Below are 23,171 nucleotides of genomic sequence, written 5' to 3'. Positions count from 1 at the left end.
GCTCTGTCCTAAAGGATCCAGAGGCTGTAGAAGGGAGTGGGGGATAAAGCAGACTGGTGGCTGGGCAGACCCTTGCTCATCCTCACGGGCCTTCTGAGTCTTCCTTCAGACGTCTGCCCACTACTCCCCTGCCACGGCCAGAGCCTCGTTACACTCATTACTGCAGCAGTCCCCTGGGCAGTTCTCTCCCTCCCAGCATTCCCTGCAGCCCATGGCCTGTGAAGCTTTCCAAAGAACGTGGTTATATTACAGCAGTATTCCTAAGTCTTCAGTGGCTCCCAATTGCTGCATCCACGGCTCCACACCCGGAACACTTAGTTAAATTTGGAGTTAATTCAGATAACTATCCACTCTACTTCTTCAGTCTCCTTCCTTTCCCATCTAGAGCTAGGTTTTTCCTTCTCGCACACTCACACAGCACTTGGCCTCTACCTACATTACAGCATTCAAAATGTTCTTCCCTATTCACTGCTTTCACTGCATGTCTTATCTTCTCGACTAAATTGTAAACTCCCTGAAGACTGAAATTGCTGGACTCACCTGGGTTTCCCTGGGAGACACTAGCACCCTCGTGCCTGCCAACAGGAAGTAATAAATGTCTGAATGAATGAATGAACGAGCTGCTGAGAGCAAGGACGGCTCTCGATCGGCGTTTCCAAATGCCGAGATACGTGCCAAATTGCAAAGGAAAGCGGTGATGGCACGCACAGGATGCTTCAAGTAGTAAGATGTGGAGTCACAAACAAACCTCTTTCCAGTTTCTTCTTTGTTAGCGGAAAGGACTGTGAGCTGATGGAAAGTATGGAGGACTATCAGGTGAGTCCCTCATTTCTGCCTTTGCCCTCAGTTTTTCATCAGCCGGAAGGAGTTGCCAAAACACCTTCCACGTGAGGCTACTGCAGTTCACTCCTACCCAAGTCCCCGACAAGGGTAGAAGTCAAAGGAACCATAGGAAATGCCGATCGAGAGCCCTGCTTGCTCTCAGCGCTGTGGCTTGTAACCCTGTGTCTGTAAGTGGTTTGGATGATGTGTGGAGGTAGAACCCAGGTTCCTGGGTTTCCAGTTCTGTTGACTCTTCCCTGTGTCTTTTCATGCAAAACTCTCTAAAGCGTGTCATCTCCAAACTGTGATTGTCAATCATCTCTAATTCCTGCTTATCTAAAATGGGCAGAAGATTCTAACGACCTCTCTTCCCACCTGCTCTTGCCCTCTGATGGAAACCAAGCTCAGTCATAATAGTAAGGTTGGAGAATACCAAACTTGATGCTAGCAAGAGCTGTAAAGTTATCATTGAGAAGTAGAAACCTCACTCAGGATTTGTTGTTGTGAAGCCTTGCCCTAAAACACAGTTATTCAAATGCATTGTTTCTTTATTGCGATAGTATATTGCAAGGTGTTAAAACAGCAATACCAAGTAAGCAAATTTGAGGGGACTTGTTTTAATATATTTGAACTGAGATGCATACAGAATGTCTTAAGGTCCTGTTAGAAGAAAGCTAGTAGCCAAAAATTCCATTGATGTAACTACACGTGACTACACACTTAAAAGTGAGCCATGCAATCTACATCAAACGTGGTTGATAATTACCTGAATGAATTGGTCATACTTTCTCCTTTAAAACAAGTAGAATTTAAAGGAAATAGCTCTGTTCATCCTTATATGCTCAGCAGAACCTTTTTCACATCGTTTAGCATTGTGCAGTGCTCACATTTCCCTCTGGAAAATGGAACTGGAGATTTTAGTAATGGCTAGTTTTGTTTTATAAAGTCCGAATGTTAGTAGTCCATAATAACCCACTTAATTGCTAATATATAGCCCCTAGTTTTGTGTAATAATGAACTTCTATGAAACAAGATCACTTACCCACAAAAATCTAAGAAGGATCTCACATTTTTAAGTCAAGTTAAGGCCCACACTTTGAGACTGACTACCATGGAGAAATAAGGAGCAGTTAGATTTTGGCCAAAAAAAAAAAAAATCTGACAGCAAAATTAGGATTGCACTTGGCTGCTTATTCTTAAATTGAGCAAATAATGCATTCAAGTAGTTGTTTTAGGTGTGTGGGGTTTTTTTGGACAATATGTATGAAAGCCGTGTGACATTCTAAGCTCTGCATTGGCTGTTCACAGCATGATCGTAAAGAGGGTCATTTTAGCAACAGCATTTAAGGGCTGAGGATCTCCTTTGATCCTTGGTAAACAAGCCCTTCTCTTTTGAAGGGCTTCATCCTTTGTCGATTGCCTGTGTTTCAGTGTTAAACAGCCTACATTTGCCAGATCGTTACTTGACCGTGGAATTGTAACTAAAACAGTTTTCTCTCACTTTCATTGACTTCATGAAATTTTATAAGTTTTTGCATTGATTTTGAACTTTCACTTTGCAGTCGGGTTCATTTTATTACATTGTATATTGTCAGATGGTAGTAACCCCAGCTATCAGCTTGTCCCTCCTTTTCTCTGTTGTCATAATTACCTGTGAACATAGTTCATACACAAATTTAAATCACTAAAAGGAATGTGCAAAAAAATTGGGTGCCCCTCCCAACCTAGTCCCTGTGTAAACACTATCAACAATTCCTGGTGACCTCAGAGAAGCACATAAAGTATTCTTTCTGTTTCCCATGTAGAGGAGTTGTATGGTCAGGCTCCTTGGCAACTTGCTGCTCTTTTTTTTTTTTTAACCTAATGATGTATTTTGTACTTCCTTCCACATCAGCCATGAAAGTTTTCTCCATTCAAGAACATGGGCTATCTTTCCATGTCTTTGAATCCTTTTTTATTTCCTTTATTAATGTTTTATAGTTTTCAGCATATGCGTCTTTCCTTGGTCAGGTCCTTTCCTGACATCCTTGGTCAGGTTTATTCCTGGGCTTTGTTGGGGGGAGGGGTGCAATCTTGAAAGGTATGGTCTTTTACATTCCCTTTCTGATAGTTCATTGTTAATGTAAAAAAATGTAATCAACTTCTGAATGTTAATCTTGTATCCTGCTACTTTGCTGAATTCACTTATTAGCTTTTGTGTGGAGTCCTTGGGGTTTTCTGTGTATAGTATCATATCATCTGCATATAGTGGCAATTTTAGCTCTTCTCTTCCAATTTGGATACCTTTTATTTTTTTTCCTTCTCTGACTCCTGTGGCTAGGACTTCCTATACTATGTTGAATATAAACGGTGAGGGTCGGCATTCTTGTCTTGTTCCAGATTTTAGCAGGAAGCCTTTCAGCTTTTTTTCACTGTTGAGTATTGTGTTCGCTATGGGTTTGTCATAAGTGGCTTTTATTATATTGTGATATGTTACCTCTTTGCCCACTTTGATATGAGTTTTTATCATAAATGGATATTAAATTTTGTCGAATGCTTTTTCTGTATTTATTGAGATGATCATGTGACTTTCGACTTTGTCTGTGTGGTATACTACAAGATGATCATGTGACTTTTGACTTTGTTTGTGTGGTATACTACAAGATGATCATGTGACTTTCGACTTTGTTTGTGTGGTATACTACAAGATGATCATGTGACTTTCAACTTTGTTTGTGTGGTATACTACAAGATGATCGTGTGACTTTCGACTTTGTTTGTGTGGTATACTACAAGATGATCATGTGACTTTTGACTTTGTCTGTGTGGTATACTACATTGATTGACTTGCATATGTTGAACCATCTTTGTGAACTTGGGAAGAATTCCACTCAGTTGTGGGGTATATTTTTTATGTGTTGTTGGATTCAGTTTGCTAATATTTTTCTTGAGAATCTTTGCATCTATATTCATCAAAGACACTGGTCTGTAATTTTCTTGGTGGTGACTTTGCTTCGTTTTGGTATCAGGGTTATAGTGGCTTAATAGAATGCCTGTGGGAGTGTTTCCTCCCCTTCAGTTGTTTGGAAGAGCTTGAGAAGAATCGGTGTAAGTTCTTATTTGTATGTTTGGTAGAATTCTCCTGTGAAGCCATCTGGTCCTGGACTTTCGTTTGTAGGGAGTTTTTAAATTATAGATTCTATTTCACTTTTAGTGCTCCTTGTTCAAATTTTCACTTCTATGAATTACAGGAGAAAGTCTTGTAATGTGTATTTTACACGTTTCTGAACTGTTTGCACCTTTTTGGTAAGCTGCCTATTCAGGTCCTTCGTCCATCTGTGTTGGATAGTTAATCTTTTCCCTATTAGTTTACGTGTGTGTGTGTGTTCACTCAGTCGTTTCTAACTCCTCGCAACCTCATAGACTTGCAGCCCGCCAGACTACTCTGTCCATGGAATTTTCCAGGCAAGAATACTGAAGCAGGTTGCCATTTCCTACTTCAGGGGATCTTCCTGACCCACGGATTGAACCTGATCCCTTGTGTCTCCTGTATTAGCAGGTGGATTCTCTGCCACCGTACCACCTGGGAAGCCCTAGTGATTTATACCACTCTTTATATATAAAGTATATTAGCCTTTATCCATCATGCATATTACTACTTGTCTTCAAGCTCTCATTTGTCTTTTACCCTGTTTAATGTTTTTTTCCTCCATTTAAAGCTTTTAGCTTTGGTCATTCTTAGGAAGATCACCTCTACTTTATGATTTTATATATAAAAACAAAAATAGTATCCTGTTCATAGTTTTTATCCTTAATGATTCTCTTATTTGTTTGGTTTTGCTTAAATGTTTTATCTACTGGAAATGGGGGGGTATTATAAGTGACAAAATAGAGATTATTTTGGGTTCCAAATTCTCTAAATGACCAACTAGTTTTCCCAGTAGAGTTATGGAATAATCTATCTTTTCGCACTAACTAAGGGAAAAAAAAACCCACCTTTCCACACATTAACTCAGCCATTAAAAAGAATACATTTGAATCAGTTCTAATGAGGTGGATGAAACTGGAACCTATTACACAGAGTGAAGTAAGCCAGAAAGAAAAACACCAATACAGTATACTAACGCATATATATGGAATTTAGAAAGATGGTAACAATAACCCTGTGTACGAGACAGCAAAAGAGACACTGATGTATAGATCAGTCTTATGGACTCTGTGGGAGAGGGAGAGGGTGGGGAGATTTGGGAGAATAGCATTGAAACGTATAATATCATGTATGAAACGAGTCGCCAGTCCAGGTTCGATGCACGACACTGGATGCTTGGGGCTGGTGCACTGGGACGACCCAGAGGGAGGGTATGGGGAGGGAGGAGGGAGGAGGGTTCAGGATGGGGAACACATGTATACCTGTGGCGGATTCATTTCGATATTTGGCAAAACTAATACAATATTGTAAAGTTTAAAAATAAAATAAAATTTAAAAAAAAACTCAACATTCAAAAAACAAAGATCATGGCATCCAGTCCTATCACATCATGGCAAATAGTTGGGGAAAAAGTGGAAACAGTGTCTGATTTCATATTCTTGAGATCCAAAATCAATGCAGACGGTGACTGCAGCCACAAAATTAAAAGATGCTTGCTCCTTGGGAAAGCTGTGACAAACTTAGACAGTGTATTAAAAAGCGGAGACATCACTTTGCTGACAAAGATCCATATAGTCAAAGTTTTTCCCCTAGTCATGTATGGATGTGAGAGCTGGACTGTTAAGGCTGAGCACCGAAGAATTGATGTTTTCAAACTGTAGTGTTGGAGAAGACTCCTGAGGGTCCCTTAGACAGCAAGGACATCCAACCAGTCAGTCCTAAAGGAGATCAGTCCTGAGTGCTCATTGGAAGGACTGATGCTGAAGCTGAACCTTCCAATACTTTGGCCACTGGATTTGAAGAGCCAGCTCACTGGAAAAGACCCTGGTGCTGGGAATGATTGAGGGCAAGAGGAGAAAGGAGCAGCAGAGGATGAGATGGTTGGATACCATCACTGACTCAATGGACATGAGTTTGAGCAAACTCAGGGAGATAGTGTAGGACAGGGAAGCCTGACGTGCTACAGTTCAAGGGGTCACAAAGAGTTGGACGTGACTTAGTGACCAAGCAATCACACAACATTCACATACATGTTTTGGACTATTCTTTTTTTTGTATTTATTTATTTGGTTGTGCCAGGTCTTAGTTGCAGCATATGTGGTCTAGTTCCCTGACCAGGGGTCAAACCTGGGCCCCCTGTGCAGAGTCTTAGCCACTCGACAACCAGAGAAGTTCCATATTTCGGTCTATTCTTGGACTCTATTCTGTAGTAATGAAATCACTCATTTTTTAAATTTATTTTTAATTGGAGGATAATTGCTTTACAATGTTGTGTTGGTTACTGCTGTACAGTTACACGAATCAGCCATAAGTATACATATATCCCCTCCCTCTTGAACCTCCCTCCCACCCCTCTAGATGTCACAGAGTGCCCGGCTGAGCTCCCTGGAAACCACTCACTTTTTATTAGGTTTAAGGCATTAGGTTTTTCCCCCTCTTTGCTCCTCTGTTCTATTCCAGCCAGACTTCTGCTCCCACCTGCTCCACTGGAGAAAGCAAAGGGCAGGCCAAGACCTGAGAAACAGCTCTGGGTCATGTTGCCAGCCTTGGGGGAACACGGCCAAGTCTGACTTTCAGGAGCTTTGGCTGACCACCGCGCCCTGACCCTGAGGTCGTGTGGCTGGAGCAGGGGGAACGTGGCTCTGAGAAGCCCACCCCGGGCGTGGCCGCAGTCTGCACGTCCGTGGGGAGGACGTGCACACTGAGGTGCAGTGCTTGTGAAACGGCAGTGTTTCTGCAGAGATGGGGAGAGGTGTGGAGGGAGCGCGTGCAGGCAGCCTTGCCTCCGTGGCGGCGGGTCTTGTGTGTCTTCCTGCCTTGTGTCCCCAGCCTGTGGTCAGAGGAGGGCCATCAGGTCAAGTTCTGCACGTGCATGGAGGGTGAGGGAGTTCAGAGAGTCGGGGGGCACCCGGCGAGGGAACCCGCGCCTCTCTTGCAAAGCCCTGTAAATCTAAAACTTCACATCCCTCTGGTCAGGGGAACTGCATACTTATCCCCTCCAGTTTCCTTTCATCAAAGTCAAATGAGGCCTTATTAAAAGCAGATTCCTGGGACTTTTCTGGGATGACAGAAGTGTTCCATATCTTGATGTGGGCATTGGCTACAAGAAGTCATATAACTGTCAAAACATATCGTACAGTACACTTAAGATTGGTGGCTTTTTTCTATATGAAATTTATACCCAATGTTTGCTCTTTCTTTCTGTTTAAGATTTACTCATTTATTTATTTTTGGCGGCACTGGGCCCTCGTTGCTGCGTGCAGGCTTTCTCTCGGTGCGGCGATCAGGGGCTCCTCTCTAGTTGTGCTGCACTGGCTCTCACTGTGCTGGCTTCTCTCGTCGTGGAGCGCAGGCCGTAGGCACCCGGGCTCAGTGTTGAGGCCCAGGGGCTGAGCTGCCCCAGTGCGTGTCAGGGGCTTAGCTGTCTTGCAGGCATGTAGAATCTCCCCAGACCAGGGATTGAACCCTTGTCCCCCGCATTGGCAGGTGGATTCTTAACCACTGGGACACCAGGGAAGCGCAATACCCATTTTCTTTTAAATGGAGGCAAATAACTTGCTTCTAAAGATATGACCTCATGATTGTAAGAGTTAGATGTTGGTATGCACCAGACTTTAAAAATTACTTCCCCCCATTATTTTTTTTAAGGTTTCACATATTTTGTTTCATATGTTTTGTTCAGTAAAGAAGAGAAAAATTATGCAACAAATTTTACTTAGCTTTTATTTAGCGTAGTCAGTCCCAACATTCAGCACAAAAAGAGTTTACAGAGGATAGAAAGTGCATTAATAAAAGCCAGTCTTTACCAAAAGAAAACAGAAAATATATTATTGATTCAAAATATTTTACACTTGAATGATAAACTGCAATAACTTATTTGGGGCACCTACTGATATAAGAGAAAGGAAAAGAAGAAAATACTTTAGAAGAGTTCAATCTCCATTTCCCCCCTCTTAATCATTTTACCATTAGTGGTAATTATGTATCAACTGCCATCTATGGGGTCGCACAGAGTCGGACACAACTGAAGCGACTTAGCAGCAGCCGCAGCAGAGATTAGAAATCCTGGCTCAATTAAAAGCATGGAAACTCTGACAGGTTAAAGGAATTGTCTCTGGTCATTCAAATCTTAATATCAATCATGTAAATCCTTTTTTTTTTTTTTGCTACTAGAACTGGGCACATTTGGAGCACATTGAGGGAATGCTGGTTTGGATTTTGTGGTGAGGGGATGACTTTGGAGAAAGACTCTAGGAAGCGGGGAGGTCCCAGTGTGTGTCCTGTGGGCACAGGAGCGCACCGTGACACGGAACTGGGTTTCCAAGAGCCGGGGGCCGTGAGGTTAGCAGGTGGGGCTGCAGGGTCAATGTTTTACTTAGAACTGTCCACATCCTGTGAGGTGCTGCTTTGTCCCCTGTCTTCTTCCTCTCTCAGACATAAACAGTGTTACAGAAGTGGAATCACGCAGTCGTGTAGGCAGACCTGATCTTACTGTGCTTTACTGTTGCATGTCCCAGTACTGTTGTTGTTGTGTTGAAGGTTTCTGGCAACCCTGCCTCAAGGAAGTCTGTTGGCACCTTTTTCCCAGGGGCGTCTGCTCACTTTGTGTCTCTGTGTCACGGTTTGGTAATTGTTGTGGTATTTCAAACCCTCCTCCAGCAAAAAGATGATAACTCACTGAAGGCCCAGGTGATGGGTAAGATTTTTTAGCACTAAAGTATTTTTTTAATCAAGATATACACAAAAAAGGCTTTTAAAAAGAAATAGAATGTGAATGGTAGGATCTAGGTAGTAGGGATACAGGGATTCACAGTAAGATTCTTTCACCTTGGCTGCATGTTTAAGTTTTTTCACAATAAAGTGTTGGAAAAATACTGGTAGTTGCCTCATGGACATCACCCCCAAATTCTTAAAGAATGGGTGGGAGAATCAAACAAGGTAACAGCACGTGAATGGTTACATGCAACAAGGCATCCCGTTTCTAGTGATACTGTATTACTTTCTCAGAGCAGCTCTAGCAGAGTTCCATAGACTGGGTACTTAAAATAGCAGAAATTTATTCTCGCTGTTCTGTGTGTGAGAAGTCTGAAATCAAGGAGCTGGCCAGGTTGGCTCCTTCTGGAGCCTCTAAGGGGACTTACCTCTTTCTTAACTTCTGGTGGGACTGACAACCCTTGGTGTTCTTTGGCTTGTTGATACTTCACTCCAGTCTCTGCCACAGTCTCACACAGGCATTCTTCCTTGTGTCTTACATTTGTGTCCAAATTTCCCCTCTTCCTATGAGGACACCAGTCATTCTGGACTTAGAGCCCACCCTCACCCAGTGTGACCTCATCGCAATGTGGTGAATGCAAAGACACTATTTCCAAATAAAGTCACACTCACCAGGTTCTTCGTGGGCATGAACTTGACATGGGTGGCATGTGTGCATGCTTAATTGCTCAGTCGTGTCCGACTCTTTGAGACCCCATGGACTGTAGCCCACCAGGCTCCTCTGTCCATGGGATTTTCCAGGCAAGACTACTGGAGTGGGTTGCCATGCCCTCCTTCAGAGGATCTTCCTGACCCAGGGACTGAACTCGTGTCTTGTGCAGAGAGATACTATTCCTCCCAGTACAGATATCTTTAAATAACTTCTGCCACTCAGATAACCTTGATGGAAGTAAATATGATAGGCCCTGGAAATTGTGTGGTATTTCTGAAAAATGGTTCTAGTAGCAATGGAGATTCTATTTAAGACCCTTGTGAAAAGTTTGATGTTTCATTGAGGTGAAAAAATACAAATATAACTAAATTAGAAAATTAATTAAGATAATTAACAAGGAGATAGATGTGTGTGTACACACACACACACACAAATACATGTATACGGGCTTCCATGGTGACTCAGATGGTAAAGAATCTGCCTGAAATGCAGGAGACCTGGGTTCGATTCCTGAATCAGGAAGATATCCTGGAGCCAGGCATAGCAACCCATTCCGGTATTCTTGCTGGGGAAATCCCATAGACAGAGAAGCCTGGCAGGCTACAGTTCAGGGGATCACAGAGAGTCAAACATGACTGAGCAACTAACACTTTCACTTCAACAAGGAGATAGATGTATGTGTGTATATGTATATATAGTTTCATATTCTTGGGCCATTCCCCACATCTACAATATCAGAATCTCTGAAGGCAAGACCTCGAAACCTGCACTTTTAACAAGCTCCCTGTGTGCCTCAGAAGCAACATAAACTTTGCAACCCACTGTCCTAGAAGTTTAAGGGCGGAGGGTAAATGGAGAGGGGAGAGCTGGAGTCACTGAAAGTGGCTTGGTGGGCAGGTCTCGTGGGATTACTAAAGAGTCAGCATCTCAAGCTCCCAGTGTGGAGTTCAGTGCGGAGCAGCTGTGCGGTGGGTACTGCACCTGTCCCCTTCCAGGAGAGTGGGGGCGTCCGGGGACCTGTAGCTCTGGTCCAGCTCTGCGATCGTCAGCTACGTGACGTCGCATGAGTCAGAACACTCTCCCGGCCTTTATTTCCCCGTTCACTGCCCCACTGCAGGATTCTGTGTGGCTACAGTGAGATCATGTGAGCTCAGTAAAATGGAGCATGGAGATTAACTGACATGGGATTACAAGCCCTTTCAGCCCAGCTTCCACTAAGAAAAGGCAGGTTTCTCTTAGGCGGTGAGGAACGCGTGGTTTTAGGGTCTTAAGTTGCTATGTGCTCAGACTGTCTTGGGTCAGGCCACTTACCCCCTGTAGTTGATGCGCGTGGCGACGTTCAGTTTCTCAGAGTTGCCTCTCCCCGCAGCGAGGGCAGGTGGGGTCTGCACTGACCTTTTGTCTCTCCAAAACGGAGGCTGGCAGCCACCCCAGTGGTCCCAGGGGCTGGTAGGGCTGCCTCCTCCTTCCTCTGTTCAGCTGCAGACAGTGGTCCTGGTCTCCTCGTGCCCCCGCTGAGCCTAATGCTGGGGGTAAAAGGACAACTGGTTGCTGTCCTCACAGGGCATCCCTGCCCATGGAATGAAGGAGGAAGACAGGGCACTAAGGGTTGTGGCTAGAGCTGTAACAGAATATTCTTTGGATGGATGGATGAATAGATAGCAAATAAATTTTAGATCAGGGGCTGTAACAGAATGACAGCTGCAGCTTCTGATGGGAGTGATCAGGGAAGGCCTCTCTGGGGAGCTGGGATCTGAGGGATGAAAAGGAGCTGTCATAGTAACTGGGTAAAAAGCATTCTAGGCAGAGGAACAGCAAGTACAAGGGCCCTGGGGTATGTCAGGGTTGGAATCCAGAGGGCAGCTCTGGGGTTGCTGGGAGCGTGGCGGGCAAGGGAGATTGTGGGGTAGGGAGAGTGGAGAGGGAGCTGGAGCCTGACGTCAGGGGGGCTCGCTGGTCATTGTGGGGGCTCAGAGTGTACTCTGAGGACAGTGGGCTGCGGCATTGTAAGCGGAACACTGACACCGTCGCTCTGTAGCTTGTTGGAACATTCTGGCTGCCACATGGATGGTGGCTTGAAGGGTGTCAAGAACGAAAACAGGAAGAGAGCAGAGAGGCCATCACTGTGGTCCAGATGACAGAAAGAAGTGCCCTGGACTGCACAGCCATTGGGATGGAAAGAAGTAGATAGAAATGTCTTGGAGGTAAAACCAGTAGAACTTGCTGAGGGAGTAAATGCTGGGAGTGAGGGAAAGAGAAGAGTTGAGGGTAACATCATGGCTTTGACCTGAACAATTAGGCACGTTGATTTGTGGGAATGATGAATACTGGGATGGAGGTTCAGGTTTGGGATGGCGCAGTTAAAGTTCACTGGGTCCCTGTTGGGTGTAAGAGGCCCAGGAAACACCCAGGGAGAGATTTCAAATAGTAGTTGAAGTCTGCTGTCCAGTAAGGTATCCCCGAGGCACATGTGGCAATTTAATTTTCAATGAAATAAAATAAAAATTCAGTTCCTCAGTCATACTAGCTACGTTTCAAGTGCTCAGTAGACATGTGTGGCTAGTGGCTACTATGTTGGACAGGGCGGATCTAGAACATTTCTATCATTGCAGAGAGTTCCTTTGGGCAGCATTGGTCTAAAAGCTGTGGCCCAGAGTCCCAAGGCACTTCTCTCCAGGCTGGTGGCTTCCTGACCTGGTGATTCCGCTCCAGGAAGCTGATGTCCCTGCCTCCTTCACCGTTGGTTCCTTCTTGTCGTCTCTCCCTCTACTTGATCACACCAGATCGTGTATTCAGTGATGCCCCAACACGTGGCCTTGTTGGAGAGGCACTGACCACGCAGAAGGCCAAGTTGCCCTGGGGCTGTTCAAGGACCTCACCCCCTGAGGGTGAGCACCATTAGCGTGATGAGTATAAATACGGTGTTTAATGAGCATAAAACTGGGAGTGTAGGCTATAACTCGTGAAGAGGTACTAGTTCTAGAGCTCACTGTGTGGACTTGGCTAATTTAAGAAACATGCAGTGGATTTGGAAGTTGTCAGGTCAAATGAGGGTGGAAAAGAAAACAGGTTTAGAGTTAGACAGTCTTGTGTTCTCGAACTAACCGTATCCCTGGAGATAAGCCAGTCAACCTCTGTGTACATCAGCGTCCTCATCTGTAAATGGGGAAAAATTCTATGCCTGGCAGGGAGAGGGGAAATTGCTTGAATCAGTAAAAAGAAGTAATGGGTTTAAGACAGGGTTTTTTTTTTTTTTTTTTTTTTATTGCTTTGTTTATAAAATAGCTCAGTGACTTGTATCGTTTCTGGCAATATAATCTTTTGCCATTTTGTAAACAGAGGAGAACAGCAGTGTTTTTCTTTCTTAAATTAGATTATAATAGGCACATTTTGAAATCTTGCCTCTGGGATAGTGATATCTGAGGTTATTTGTAAATCCATGGTCTTGCTTCTCTTTTAATAAAACAGCAAAATAGTATTTTGAGGTTAATCCTTACAGAAAGGAGTGTTACATCTGAAATTGGTTTTTTATATAAGTTGGGTCAGTGAGCAGATAACATATTTTAGATGGCTTAAGCCTGTCTTCCCTGTGGGTAACACATTCTGTCAGCCTACCTGAGGTGCTTTGAGGTCTCGGACTTGAGAGACCACATAGAAATGTCCCGTCGAATCTACAAAAGGCTGAGCTTGAGCAGCTTGTCTCCTGTATTTGCTGATGCTGCTCCTCAGAGCTGGGGCTCTTGGTCCCGCCCATCCGACCACTACAGGAGAGGCAGGTTTGGCACGGCAGGACCCAGGAGGTGCCTCTTGGTGACTTCCTGGAAATGGTGCCCTCCTCTGAGCAGAAGTGATCTGCGTGGATGCAGACGGTCCATATCCGGACTTGGTAGAGAGTCAAGTTAGTAGCCCAGAGACTTGTGGGACACTGTCGTGAGTCTGGGGTGGTAATTTAGTACTTTCAATCCACTGTCCCCCTTTCCTGATGTCTTGGAATGCCCACCTATGCTGGCTGCTGCTTCTGGTGACGGGGTTGCTGGTGACGTCATGCAAGGGGGGTCATTTCACAGTTAGGAGCCATGGTGACGTCATCCAAGGGGGTCATTTCACAGTTAGGAGCCATGGTGACGTCATCCAAGGGGCTCATTTCACAGTTAGGAGCCATGGTGACGTCATCCAAGGGGGTCATTTCACAGTTAGGAGCCATGCGGGGTCACAGCACTGCTGAAACGGACGTCAGGGATGCGTGGAGGCTGGGACAGTGTTGTCCACATCCCCAAAGCTCCTGAGTGGAGGCATGAGGCATACCTCCAGACGCGCTTCCTACCCCTGCTCATCGCCTCTTCTCCTTTGGCCGGGCAGGCAGCCTGTGGCTGTGCTCTGGGGCTTCTGTGGCCTGTCATCTGCCAGGCCTGGTTTCGGTTTGGGTTTTGGGTTTTTGCGCGTCAGGGGTTTGTTATGATGTCCTCAAGCTCGGGTAGGCCACAGGGCCTGGCTTCTGATTTCGACTTCATCACTCGGCAGCCTCCTGGGGATGGAAGCAAACAGGTCCTGCCGTCTTCATTTTTGCCCCCAAGTTCCTGGTGACAAAAACAAATGGGCTCCGGGGACGCTGCTCCCTGGGGACCGCGGGGCGGGGCTCGTTAACACAGGCTTCTCCTGGGCCGCCCCTTGGTGCAGCCGCGGTCCCCCTTCTCCCAGGGCCTGCCTGGCCCACCTGCGCCCAGGTATCGTGAGACACCTGGACCCCCCAGCACCCGCTGGGCCCCCAGGGAGTGGGGCAGAGCTGGACACAGGACCTGGGGCACCATCCCATTTCAAAAAAGAGTTTTCAGGCCAAGCCCAGGCTGCAGGATAAAAGGCCGTCTGTCTGCCCCGCGGTGCCCAGCCCCGGCCTTCCCGAACAACACCCCTTTATGCGGCGCCCCCGCCCGCCGCACACAGCCTCCTTTCAGCGCCTCTGTGGTCGGCTTGTTTGTGTGCCCCACACAGTGCAGGCTTTCTGCTGCTCTTCTCTCTGCTCTCCCCCTCACGCACCCTCCAAGCACACCCTCTCTGGGGACAGTCTGGGGCTCGGGCGCGGGGTTGGGGGGCCCACGGCAGGGGCTCGGAGCATCCCGGTGAGTCCCCCCTGGCGGGGACACGGTGAGCACATGGACGCCGTCAGTGAGGACAGCTGGAAGCAGCTTCCAGGCCAACGCTCCCAGCAGCCGTTGGCGAGCCCTTAGATCAGTGACTGGGTCCTCTGTGCCTCAGTTTCCCTCGTGCGGGAAACACGTCTTCAGGGAGAATTGTGTTGATGGCTGTGAACCGACGGCCACACGCACAGGTGGGACTGGCCCTTGCTGGGAAGCGGGTGCCGATGGAAGCCGCGCAAACTGTGGTGGGAGTGGGGCTGGCCAAGTAGGCCGAGGTCTACATCAGAGAGAATTGCAGTCCGCTGGAGCCGCAGGCCAGCCTGCCACCCCAACATAGCGTTCCACGTGCTGGAGCGAGACCGCTCAGGCCCTGAAGAAGGGGATCACAGCCACCCTGGCTCTACACGGGGCCTGTGGGTTGGGGAGGGGGTACCCGAATGCCCACCCTCCAGGGGCCTGGCAGAGGGCTGTGCTGATTGCAAGGCCCCGGCGTCTGCTGCAGCCTTGGGTCCCATTCCCACGTTTCCTTGATCACCTCCGTCATCTGCTCTCACTCCCCCTCGGACTCATTCTCCTTCTGGGGCCCTGGGTCAAACCCAGGGGAAACTGGTCCAGGCCTTTGATTTGCTTGCTGGTGCTGCTGCAGTGTAGTCCACAGACCAGGTGGCTGGGGCAATAGGAGTTGGCGTGTCAGTTCCGGAGGCCAGAGCTCTGAGGTGTGGTGGGCTGGGCTTGTCGCGAGGGCTGTGAGGGAGACCATCCCAGGCTGCTCCCTGGCTGCGGCTGGTTGGTTGGCAAGCTTTGGAGGCCTGGGCTTGCAGGTGCTTGGCCCTGACTCTTCACAGGGTGCTCTCCAGGGTGTGTACTCTTTCCACATTTCACCTTTCTGAATGGGCACCAGGCATGCTGGGTTAGGGCCCACCCGAATCACTTCGTCTCAACGACTTTCAGATAAGGCCACGTTCTGATGTGCTGGGGGTTAGGATGTCAGCACGGGAGTTTGGAGGTGGGCTGGGCGTGGGGAGGACCAGGTCAGGCCTCTCAGGGGAGAGAGACCCTGGAGGCGCATCCTTGGTGCCCGGCCACATCTCCCCTGCAGTCGCTTCACCCCCATGGGTTCATCTCCTTTCCAGGCATCATGAGGGGGAAGAGGGGTGGTGAAAGTCAGAATCCCCAGCCTGCTTCCGCTTCCTGGCCCCCTCTTTTCCTTGGACCCGATCCACTCACCTAGACTGGATGGAGGGTGAGGCCCAGTTGCCATCCACTGAACTTCACAGGGCTCTGCTCCCCCCAGAGCCAGTCTGTCACCAACCCACTGTGGGCCTTGGCAGAGTGGGGTGGGCACACTTGGACGCCCTCTGGGTTCCCAGGGGACAGAAGCCTTGCTCTTCTCGTCCACACCCATCCTTCCCTGCGGCTCCCCCGGGGCGGGAGGGCTGAGCTCCCCCAGGTGCTGCAGACGGGCAGGCCAAGGGCTGTGCTTGGGTTCAGACACATTAGTTTGGCCCACATCATTCGTTTTAAATGTGAGGCAGATTTTTAAATTCTGGAGATTTCAGAGAGAAATCTAGTTTTTCAGCTTTTCTTAGAAATCAGAAGGTCTGAGCACTGGGCCCCATCCTAATCTGACCTGGACCTAAGTCAGGGCTGCCCCCTTCCCGTGGGGGCGACCCCTGCAGGTTGCTGCAGTGCCCACCCTCCCCTGCCGCCTTCCCCATACCACAACCATAAGACAGCGACCACCGATGACTGCGCGTGTCGCATTTCTTTTTTTTCCCTCTGTACCACTGTCTCCAGCAAAAGGGCTCCTCACGGTTTTGCTTGTTTTTTTGTTTCTTGGTGCCTCTTATTTTAAGAAAAATGGGAGCGAGCATCTTTCCTCATAAAAGTGAAGAGTATTCCTGTGTGTTTCATTACAAACAATGTGAGTCTGATTCATGTGCCACACTCTGCCTGCTTTGCTCATGGGTGGCACCTGCCCAGCGTCTGAGGAGAGCAGGAACTTGGGGTGCCCTTGCCAGAGAGAAGCATTTCTTGTTCCAAGAGGAAGACCCTGAGGTCACAGAGCAGGTCGATGAGGGATCTGGACCTAGAGCTTGGTCTCTGCAGTAGAGTGAATCTGCAGGGCCTGGACTGGGTGGCTGACCCTGGACTCTTCTTCCTCAAGGCTGCCTCCCTGAGAGGCAGGCGTGTTGGGAGAAGTGGCTGGAACTTCAGGGAGCCGGAAGGGAACCATTCCTGGGTCCCCTGTGAGCTCAGGTCTGAACTCAGTTTATGGGAGAGGAGGTGGCGGCCCAGGGAGCCTTGGAGAGTGGGGGGTGCTGTCTGCAAGAGCGTCCCCGTGAGACAGAAGCAGGGGCCTGAGCTGGCCCAGGAGGACAGCGCACTCCATGGGCAGCTGAGAGTGGCTGCACTGGGAGAAACCACACCGGTGCTGACGTCTCACTGACCTCTCTCCCTGTGGCCTGGGAGGCCTGAAGGAGCTCAGGGCCCCCCTTCCACATTGCCCAGCATGTCCAGTGGATTCCAGGTGTGGGTGGGCAGTGCCGCCTACCCAGTCTCCTTAGTGGGGCATACTGACCTCCCCCCTCCCCCGTTAGCCATCCTGCCTGCCGGGACCCCCGGAGCCTAACCAGGCCACCGTCTACGCACAGCGTCCCATTCAGGACACATTCGCGCGCTGACCCCGTGCCAGCAGCCGAGGGCCCAGCAGGGAGCGGGGCATCAGGGTCTCTACCCTCGTGGGGCTTGCACTCTGGCTTGGGAGGCAGTCCCCACAAGAGGCACAGCAAAGCAACATTTTTTCAGCCCCTGAACGACTTTGCTGAGCTCACCAGCTCCTCACAAACAGCCTTGGGCCTGACCATAACATGTGCTTCTAGCCAGATCTGCTGCCTGCCTTCACAGGGTGGAATGCTCAGAGCTCTATCCTTGGTACCCTGGGACAGTCTGGAGTCGCTCGGGTAGACCCTCCAGGAAAGCTGTCATCGGGCACAGGTGTCAAGCCTCACCTGTCAGCATGCGGGCTGATCATTCTTACAAAAGCCACTGTATGTCTGACTTCAGAGCTATTCACTTCCCTTCCCCAAAGTCTGCGGCTATGCGGTCTGATGGCAGGACCCAGAACAACGTCCTAAACCTGGAAAAGTGCGCAAGTATTCTTCACTTGCTCATGCTTTTTGGTTAAGGCTTTTTGGTTTTAAGGCTTGCTTCCAGGATCAGGAGAGTCTGTTAAATAATGCATTGTGGAAGTTTCTAAGAAATTTTTTTAGAGGCCTTTTAAAGTCTGAGTTGTACCTCAGTCCCTAGGAATGACCTTTACACACTTCTGATTCATGTTTGGTGTTTGACCGTGGAATTCAAGGCTGAGCCCAGCTCACCTATAAAATAAACACAGAGTCCAGGAAGTCTGGAAGGCATGGCCCAGATCAGTGTATGTGGTGCGATGTGATGGCTCCCGGAAGGACTTCCTTCCTGGAACACCCACCCCCTGCCCTGATTCGCATAGGAGCAGCCCAAGTTGGAACGGGAGACCTTTTGAAAACTCACAACTAGACTCTGGAAAAAGAGTCAACTAGAGGATATGACTGAGCAACTTCACTTTCACTTTTCACTTTCATGCATTGGAGGAGGAAATGGCAACCCACTCCAGTGTTCTTGCCTGGAGAATCCCAGTGACAGCGGTGCCTGGTGGGCTGCCGTCTCTGGGATCGCAGAGTCGGACACGACTGAAGCGACTTAGCAGCAGCAGCAGCAGAGGACATTTCCTTGTCCCTGAGGGCATTTCTGCTCCTGGCAGTTCCCATGTGCTGTTTGCTCTGGCTCTCCTTGAAATCTCCTCCCATATTAGAGCCGTGTACAATCCTATGGTTAATAAACCTGGGCTCCTCCCAGGGAGGGCTGTGGTCCAGATGAGGCCACCCGGAAAGCACCTTGCTCATGCCCGCCTGGGATCTGCCGGCTGAAAGCATCCCACTCACGACAAGGCTGCACTGCGCCTCCACGACCTTCGGGCTGTGCTTACCTGGGGCTGGGACGGCAGGAGGCGGCAGGAAGACAGGAGGAGGCAGCTTTTCCTGCCACTTCCCCCTCTCCCCACCTTTCGGGGCAGCCCTAGACGGGCGCTGGGGCAGGATCCAAGGGCAGCGTGACTGCCTGGAGCCAGGGAGGCAGATGGGAGCCCGCGCTGAGCAGGACCTGGGGCCCTCCCACCTTCTCCCTCATTTCACCTGAAGTATTTCCAGCCGAACACCAGCAGCAGCAAAGTACCCTGAAGGTTCTGTTTTCATTTTCAGCCAACATCTGTCAGTGAAACTAGATTTACAGTAATTTGTTAAGAAAACCTTAGAGCTGGAACAAAGAGTGCCTTTGATCCACTTCCTGTTACACAGAGATTAGACCCTCGTGAACCGAGCAAACAATGACGTACAATTAATGCTCACAGAACAAAAATTTAGGTTGTCATTTTTCTTCATTAATAAATATTTTTAAATGGAATCTTATTTTAAATTATTATCATTTAATCCTCATGTGAAGTTGCCAGATGACCTTCCTCGGGAAGAACTGCCTTTTATGCTGCAAGGGTGTATTTTCTACCTACTTCTTTCATTTATGAAATGCTACTAATGATAATTTTTTTGAAAAAATACTTTTTTTAAAATACATCTTATTTTGGCAAAATAAGCTTGTCATTTCATATCAGACTAATGTAGTTTCAGTTCTCTTCACGTCTGTCGCATGGACTGGGGCAAAGGGCACTGAGGATGATATACGGCTCAGGTTACTGGGATTCGGCCCTTGTGTCTGGGCACCGGCCCACCCAGCCTGGGGCGGCATCCTCAGGTGGTGTGTTAAGCGTCCTGCGCCACATCGATTCCAGGCAGGCGTGCTCACACCATTCGATTTGCATTTCCAAGGAGCAGGAGCCTTTTGGAAGTTCAGGGCTCCACCCGGTAACAAAGCCAGGGTCCCCTGCGACCCATGCTGCGACTCAGAGGTCTGGAATCTCAGGGGATCGTGACTGGGTTGCAGAGAGCCAACACCAAAACATGGTTCACTCTAGAAACATGAGTGGAGCATGAAGTACGCTCAGGCGCCCACCCCAGGTGCCTAGGAGAGGGAAACAGTAGTTTCCTGCCCTGTTGGGATCGGTTGCACCATTGGACAGGCTCGATCATGGCCCACACATGCAAAAACAACACGAGGCAGAAGATTACAACTACCAACCGAGGCGGTGGGACACATGAAAGTGGGTTTTGTTTTGTTTTTTTCCTAAGTTGGAAAATGAAGACATCATTTCTGGCCAGACTGGTTAGGCAAAAAAAATATGGTGGTCAGGAAAATGTTCCCGAGCCCAACTGCAGGCTCCGCTTTCTCATTAACTATGGTCTGCTTCATGCCTTGGTCCTCTCACCTGTCAAGTAGGAAGAATAATCATGCCTCTCTCATTCAGTTGTTATGAAGATGAAAGGGCTTGTTGTCATGATAGGTAGGATGACATTTGAGGAGAAAAACGCAAGGCAAAAGGCAACTCATCCCTACTGCTGAAGGGAAAAGTCTGGGTTAATTCAAGGGCATACGGGAGAAGAGTTTGGAAATAATGAGGGAAAGATGTGAAATACGGGGAAGCCAAGGACAAGCCAACCTGCAGAGGCTACTAGTGTGGCCACTCTTAGGAAAGTGGTCAGAGGATCAGACAATCTTGTCAGCCTTTGGGAACATCCTCCCTGGGATAAGGAGCAGGACCAGTGTTACAGACAGGGACGTTGCAGAGTCTTCTGAGCTGATGCGTGGGTGGCACGCTGCAGATGTTCAGACACCTGTCTGTGGATGAGTCAGTGAGGGCAGTGGGTGTGGATGAGATCCGCGTAGGAGGGGAAACGACCATAGTGATGCTCACTGACACCGCCAGCCCCTGAAGAGGAGGCAGATATGGAGCCAGGGCTTCCATCCCTGCAAACTCCCCTCGATGACCCCATTTCTTAGGGTTCCTCTGATTTCCATTGCCTCATGCCCTCCTATTCATCACTATTCCAGGCATCCCAGTCTTCCTCATAGTGAACAGGTTTGCAGGTCCGAATCACCTCCGGGCCACACCAGCTCTCAACACATGCCAGCAGCAGCAGTCCGTTTAAAAAAAAAAAAAAAAAAAAACTTCAGGTGGCCAGAAGTTAGATGAGATGAGATGGTGGTCAGAGTGCTGATGGGAGCTCTGTTCCCATGGCCTGAAATAGGACGTTCCATGACGGGGAGGCACGGGCCTTGTTGTGTGCTGTCCGCATCCCCAATCACACCCACCTTGGAGGAGGAACAGGAACCAGTCATTATGCGTAGAGACCCTATTATGTCCTGAGAGAATCTTAGGGAAAAGCAGATGGCAGTGGTCTGTTCTCGGGTGTATATATAAGCTACCAGGTGAAAATAGCCTATACAGTCCTAGAGGGCAAGAGCCAGAAGTTGTCCCTGAACACTGCGGCTGCTGAGCAGAGGGAAGACTTCCCCAAGGCCTCCGTGAGCAGAAGCACGGGATGGGTAGATGAGTGTTGTGTCCGGTACTGGTAAACGGACACCCTTCCTTCTGCTTCCGGGGGTTGTTTCGAGGCACATGCCCTAGATAGACCTGTGTCTGCCACTCAGGGATGTCTGAAAAGTGTAGCGCAGACAAAAAAATCACACGCTGATTCAAATGATAACCCCTTCCCTGCTTGGGATGGGCGGACCCCAAAACAAGCCTTTTGTGGAGAGAGATGGATGGAGTTGGAGTGAGTGAGTGGGGTTGGGGTGCAGAGAAGGATTCGATCACCCTACTTAAGAAAAGACCTGGAGGGACTGGGAGACAGGAGCTATCTGGGAGGGAGAGAACCATGGTTAGAGGTGCTCGAGGGTGTTTTGAGGATAGCACAAAATTGAAAGGGACAAGATTATTATATGACATTTTTATATTGGATAGTTAGGGAACTTCATTGTATGAAATACTATAAAATTCTCTCTGTCCTCAAGAGATCTTCAGAGATGCTTAAAAAAAAAAAAAGAATTCAAATATTAACGTGGTGACACAAATTAAAAATACTGAGATACCCAGACCAAGACAGGATCACAAAAGCCCCTTTTACTTGATTGTACGTGGGTTTTCCCAGTAAATGACAGCATCACTGTTGCCATCAGGTTCTGTCAGTTCATTTGGAAGCGAAAATACAAGAATCGTAACAGCAGAAACCCCAGCTGGCTGCTCAAGCAGTCTTCTCAGCTTCTTGCAATTCCCCAACCTCTCAGGCCCCCTTCCCCATGGCCCCCAGCCCCACGCCTTCCTTTGGTCTCAGGGACTCAGAGGACAGGCCTCTTCTACTGGCGAGGGCTTGCCCCACCCTTCCTGAAGGGAAATGTGCTCCGCGCCTACGTGCCAACCAGCCCTCTCCGACTCACCCCACATGACATCAGGGCCAGTTGGGAGCATGTGAGTTTCCAGGTACATTCCATTTCCTCCTCTCTCTGCCTCTGCACCCTTTGCGTTTGACCTTGAGGCCATTTGGGCTCTCCTCTGCCAGCCCCGCCCCGTGTCCAGCTGCTGACCCACACCTGGGAGTTCCTGGAGGGCTGGTCTGTGTGCTCTGTGGGCTCTCCTTCTGCGGGCATGTGGCCCTAGATGCCCACCTGTGGCTCACCAGCCCTGTAGACTCACCAGGAAAACAGACACGGTGTGTCATCATCAGGTGTGACCTGGCAAGCCTTCTGGGTGCCACCCTGCGACTCTTGGCCTGGCAACTGCCAGGAGCCTGGGGAGGGGCTGGCAGGGCTCCCCTGGGCCGGAACATTCCCCCTGACGGCTCTCGTTTCCTTCCAGTCTCTTGGCCAGCTTCTCTTCTCCCCTGGATCTTTCTGCCTCTTGTGTGTGTTTCTAAGGAGAAGACGAGTGTCGGGAATAAGACCGCCTACTCAGTGCTAACCCGCTCTCCAGTGCGCTCAGGACCCTCTATTTCCGCCCACCCTGCCCCACACTGTGCTCCCACGCTCGGCAAGGGCCGCGCGGGCTCTCTTCCCTTGCCGCCATCGGTAATCCACTCTTGTCTTCATTCCCCAGGGTCCCGTGGAGAATGGGCCTGTAGCCTCTGCGAGCACTCAGAAGACAGACCCTGTGATGGAGCCAAAGCTCAAGGCGGTGGACTGGGAAAAGGTAGCGGGCACGGGGCAGGGCGGGGTGGCACCTGGGGCTCGAGGGGCCAAGGAGAGGGGGCGTGGAGCCACCAGCGTGGCTGGTCATGATGAGGGTAGACGAGGACCCGGGGACAGGCGCCAACAGCTCACGAGCTTGACCTGAGGCAGTAAACTCGGCCCACCGTGGTGGTGGGTCCCTGGAAACCACATGCAAGGTCTGGCTGCAAAGACCCCAGAGGGAGGTCCCCCACCGGGATCCCTGAAGCTGAGAAGGGCCCGAGGATGAGGCAGACACGCCCAGCTTGACCAGTGCACGAGGCAGAGCGGCCCAGGCGCTGGTGACCACTGGCAGGAGGCCGGGATGGGCGGGAGCCCTCTGCATCAGGCGGGTGCAGAGCCCAGCCCTCGCTTCTCTCGGCGCTCGCTCGCAGACCAGCATCCGGCCCTGGTTAGGCGCACCCATGTGCTGGTCAGGGGCTCCTGGAGGGGCTGGGTGGTTGCCAGGGGGGGG

At 49.2% G+C, this 23,171-nt stretch overlaps 1 protein-coding gene across 1 annotated transcript in view; it reads left to right on the top strand.

Annotated features, from left to right (window-relative positions):
- Nucleotides 1-23,171, top strand: part of FA2H (fatty acid 2-hydroxylase) — a 54,574-nt gene that overhangs the window by 5,994 nt on the left and 25,409 nt on the right. Inside the window, exon 2 of the mRNA XM_010850739.1 lies at nucleotides 22,587-22,679. Within this exon, the coding sequence (XP_010849041.1) occupies nucleotides 22,644-22,679 (36 nt within the window). The 5' untranslated portion in view covers nucleotides 22,587-22,643. The remainder of the gene's footprint in view (nucleotides 1-22,586; nucleotides 22,680-23,171) is intronic.

The sequence above is a fragment of the Bison bison genome, unplaced genomic scaffold, assembly GCF_000754665.1.
Source record: "Bison bison bison isolate TAMUID 2011002044 unplaced genomic scaffold, Bison_UMD1.0 scf7180017864295, whole genome shotgun sequence".
Classification (NCBI taxonomy): Eukaryota; Metazoa; Chordata; class Mammalia; order Artiodactyla; family Bovidae; genus Bison; species Bison bison.
Note: the sequence above shows the minus strand (reverse complement) of the source record. Positions and strands in the feature narration are given on the sequence as shown.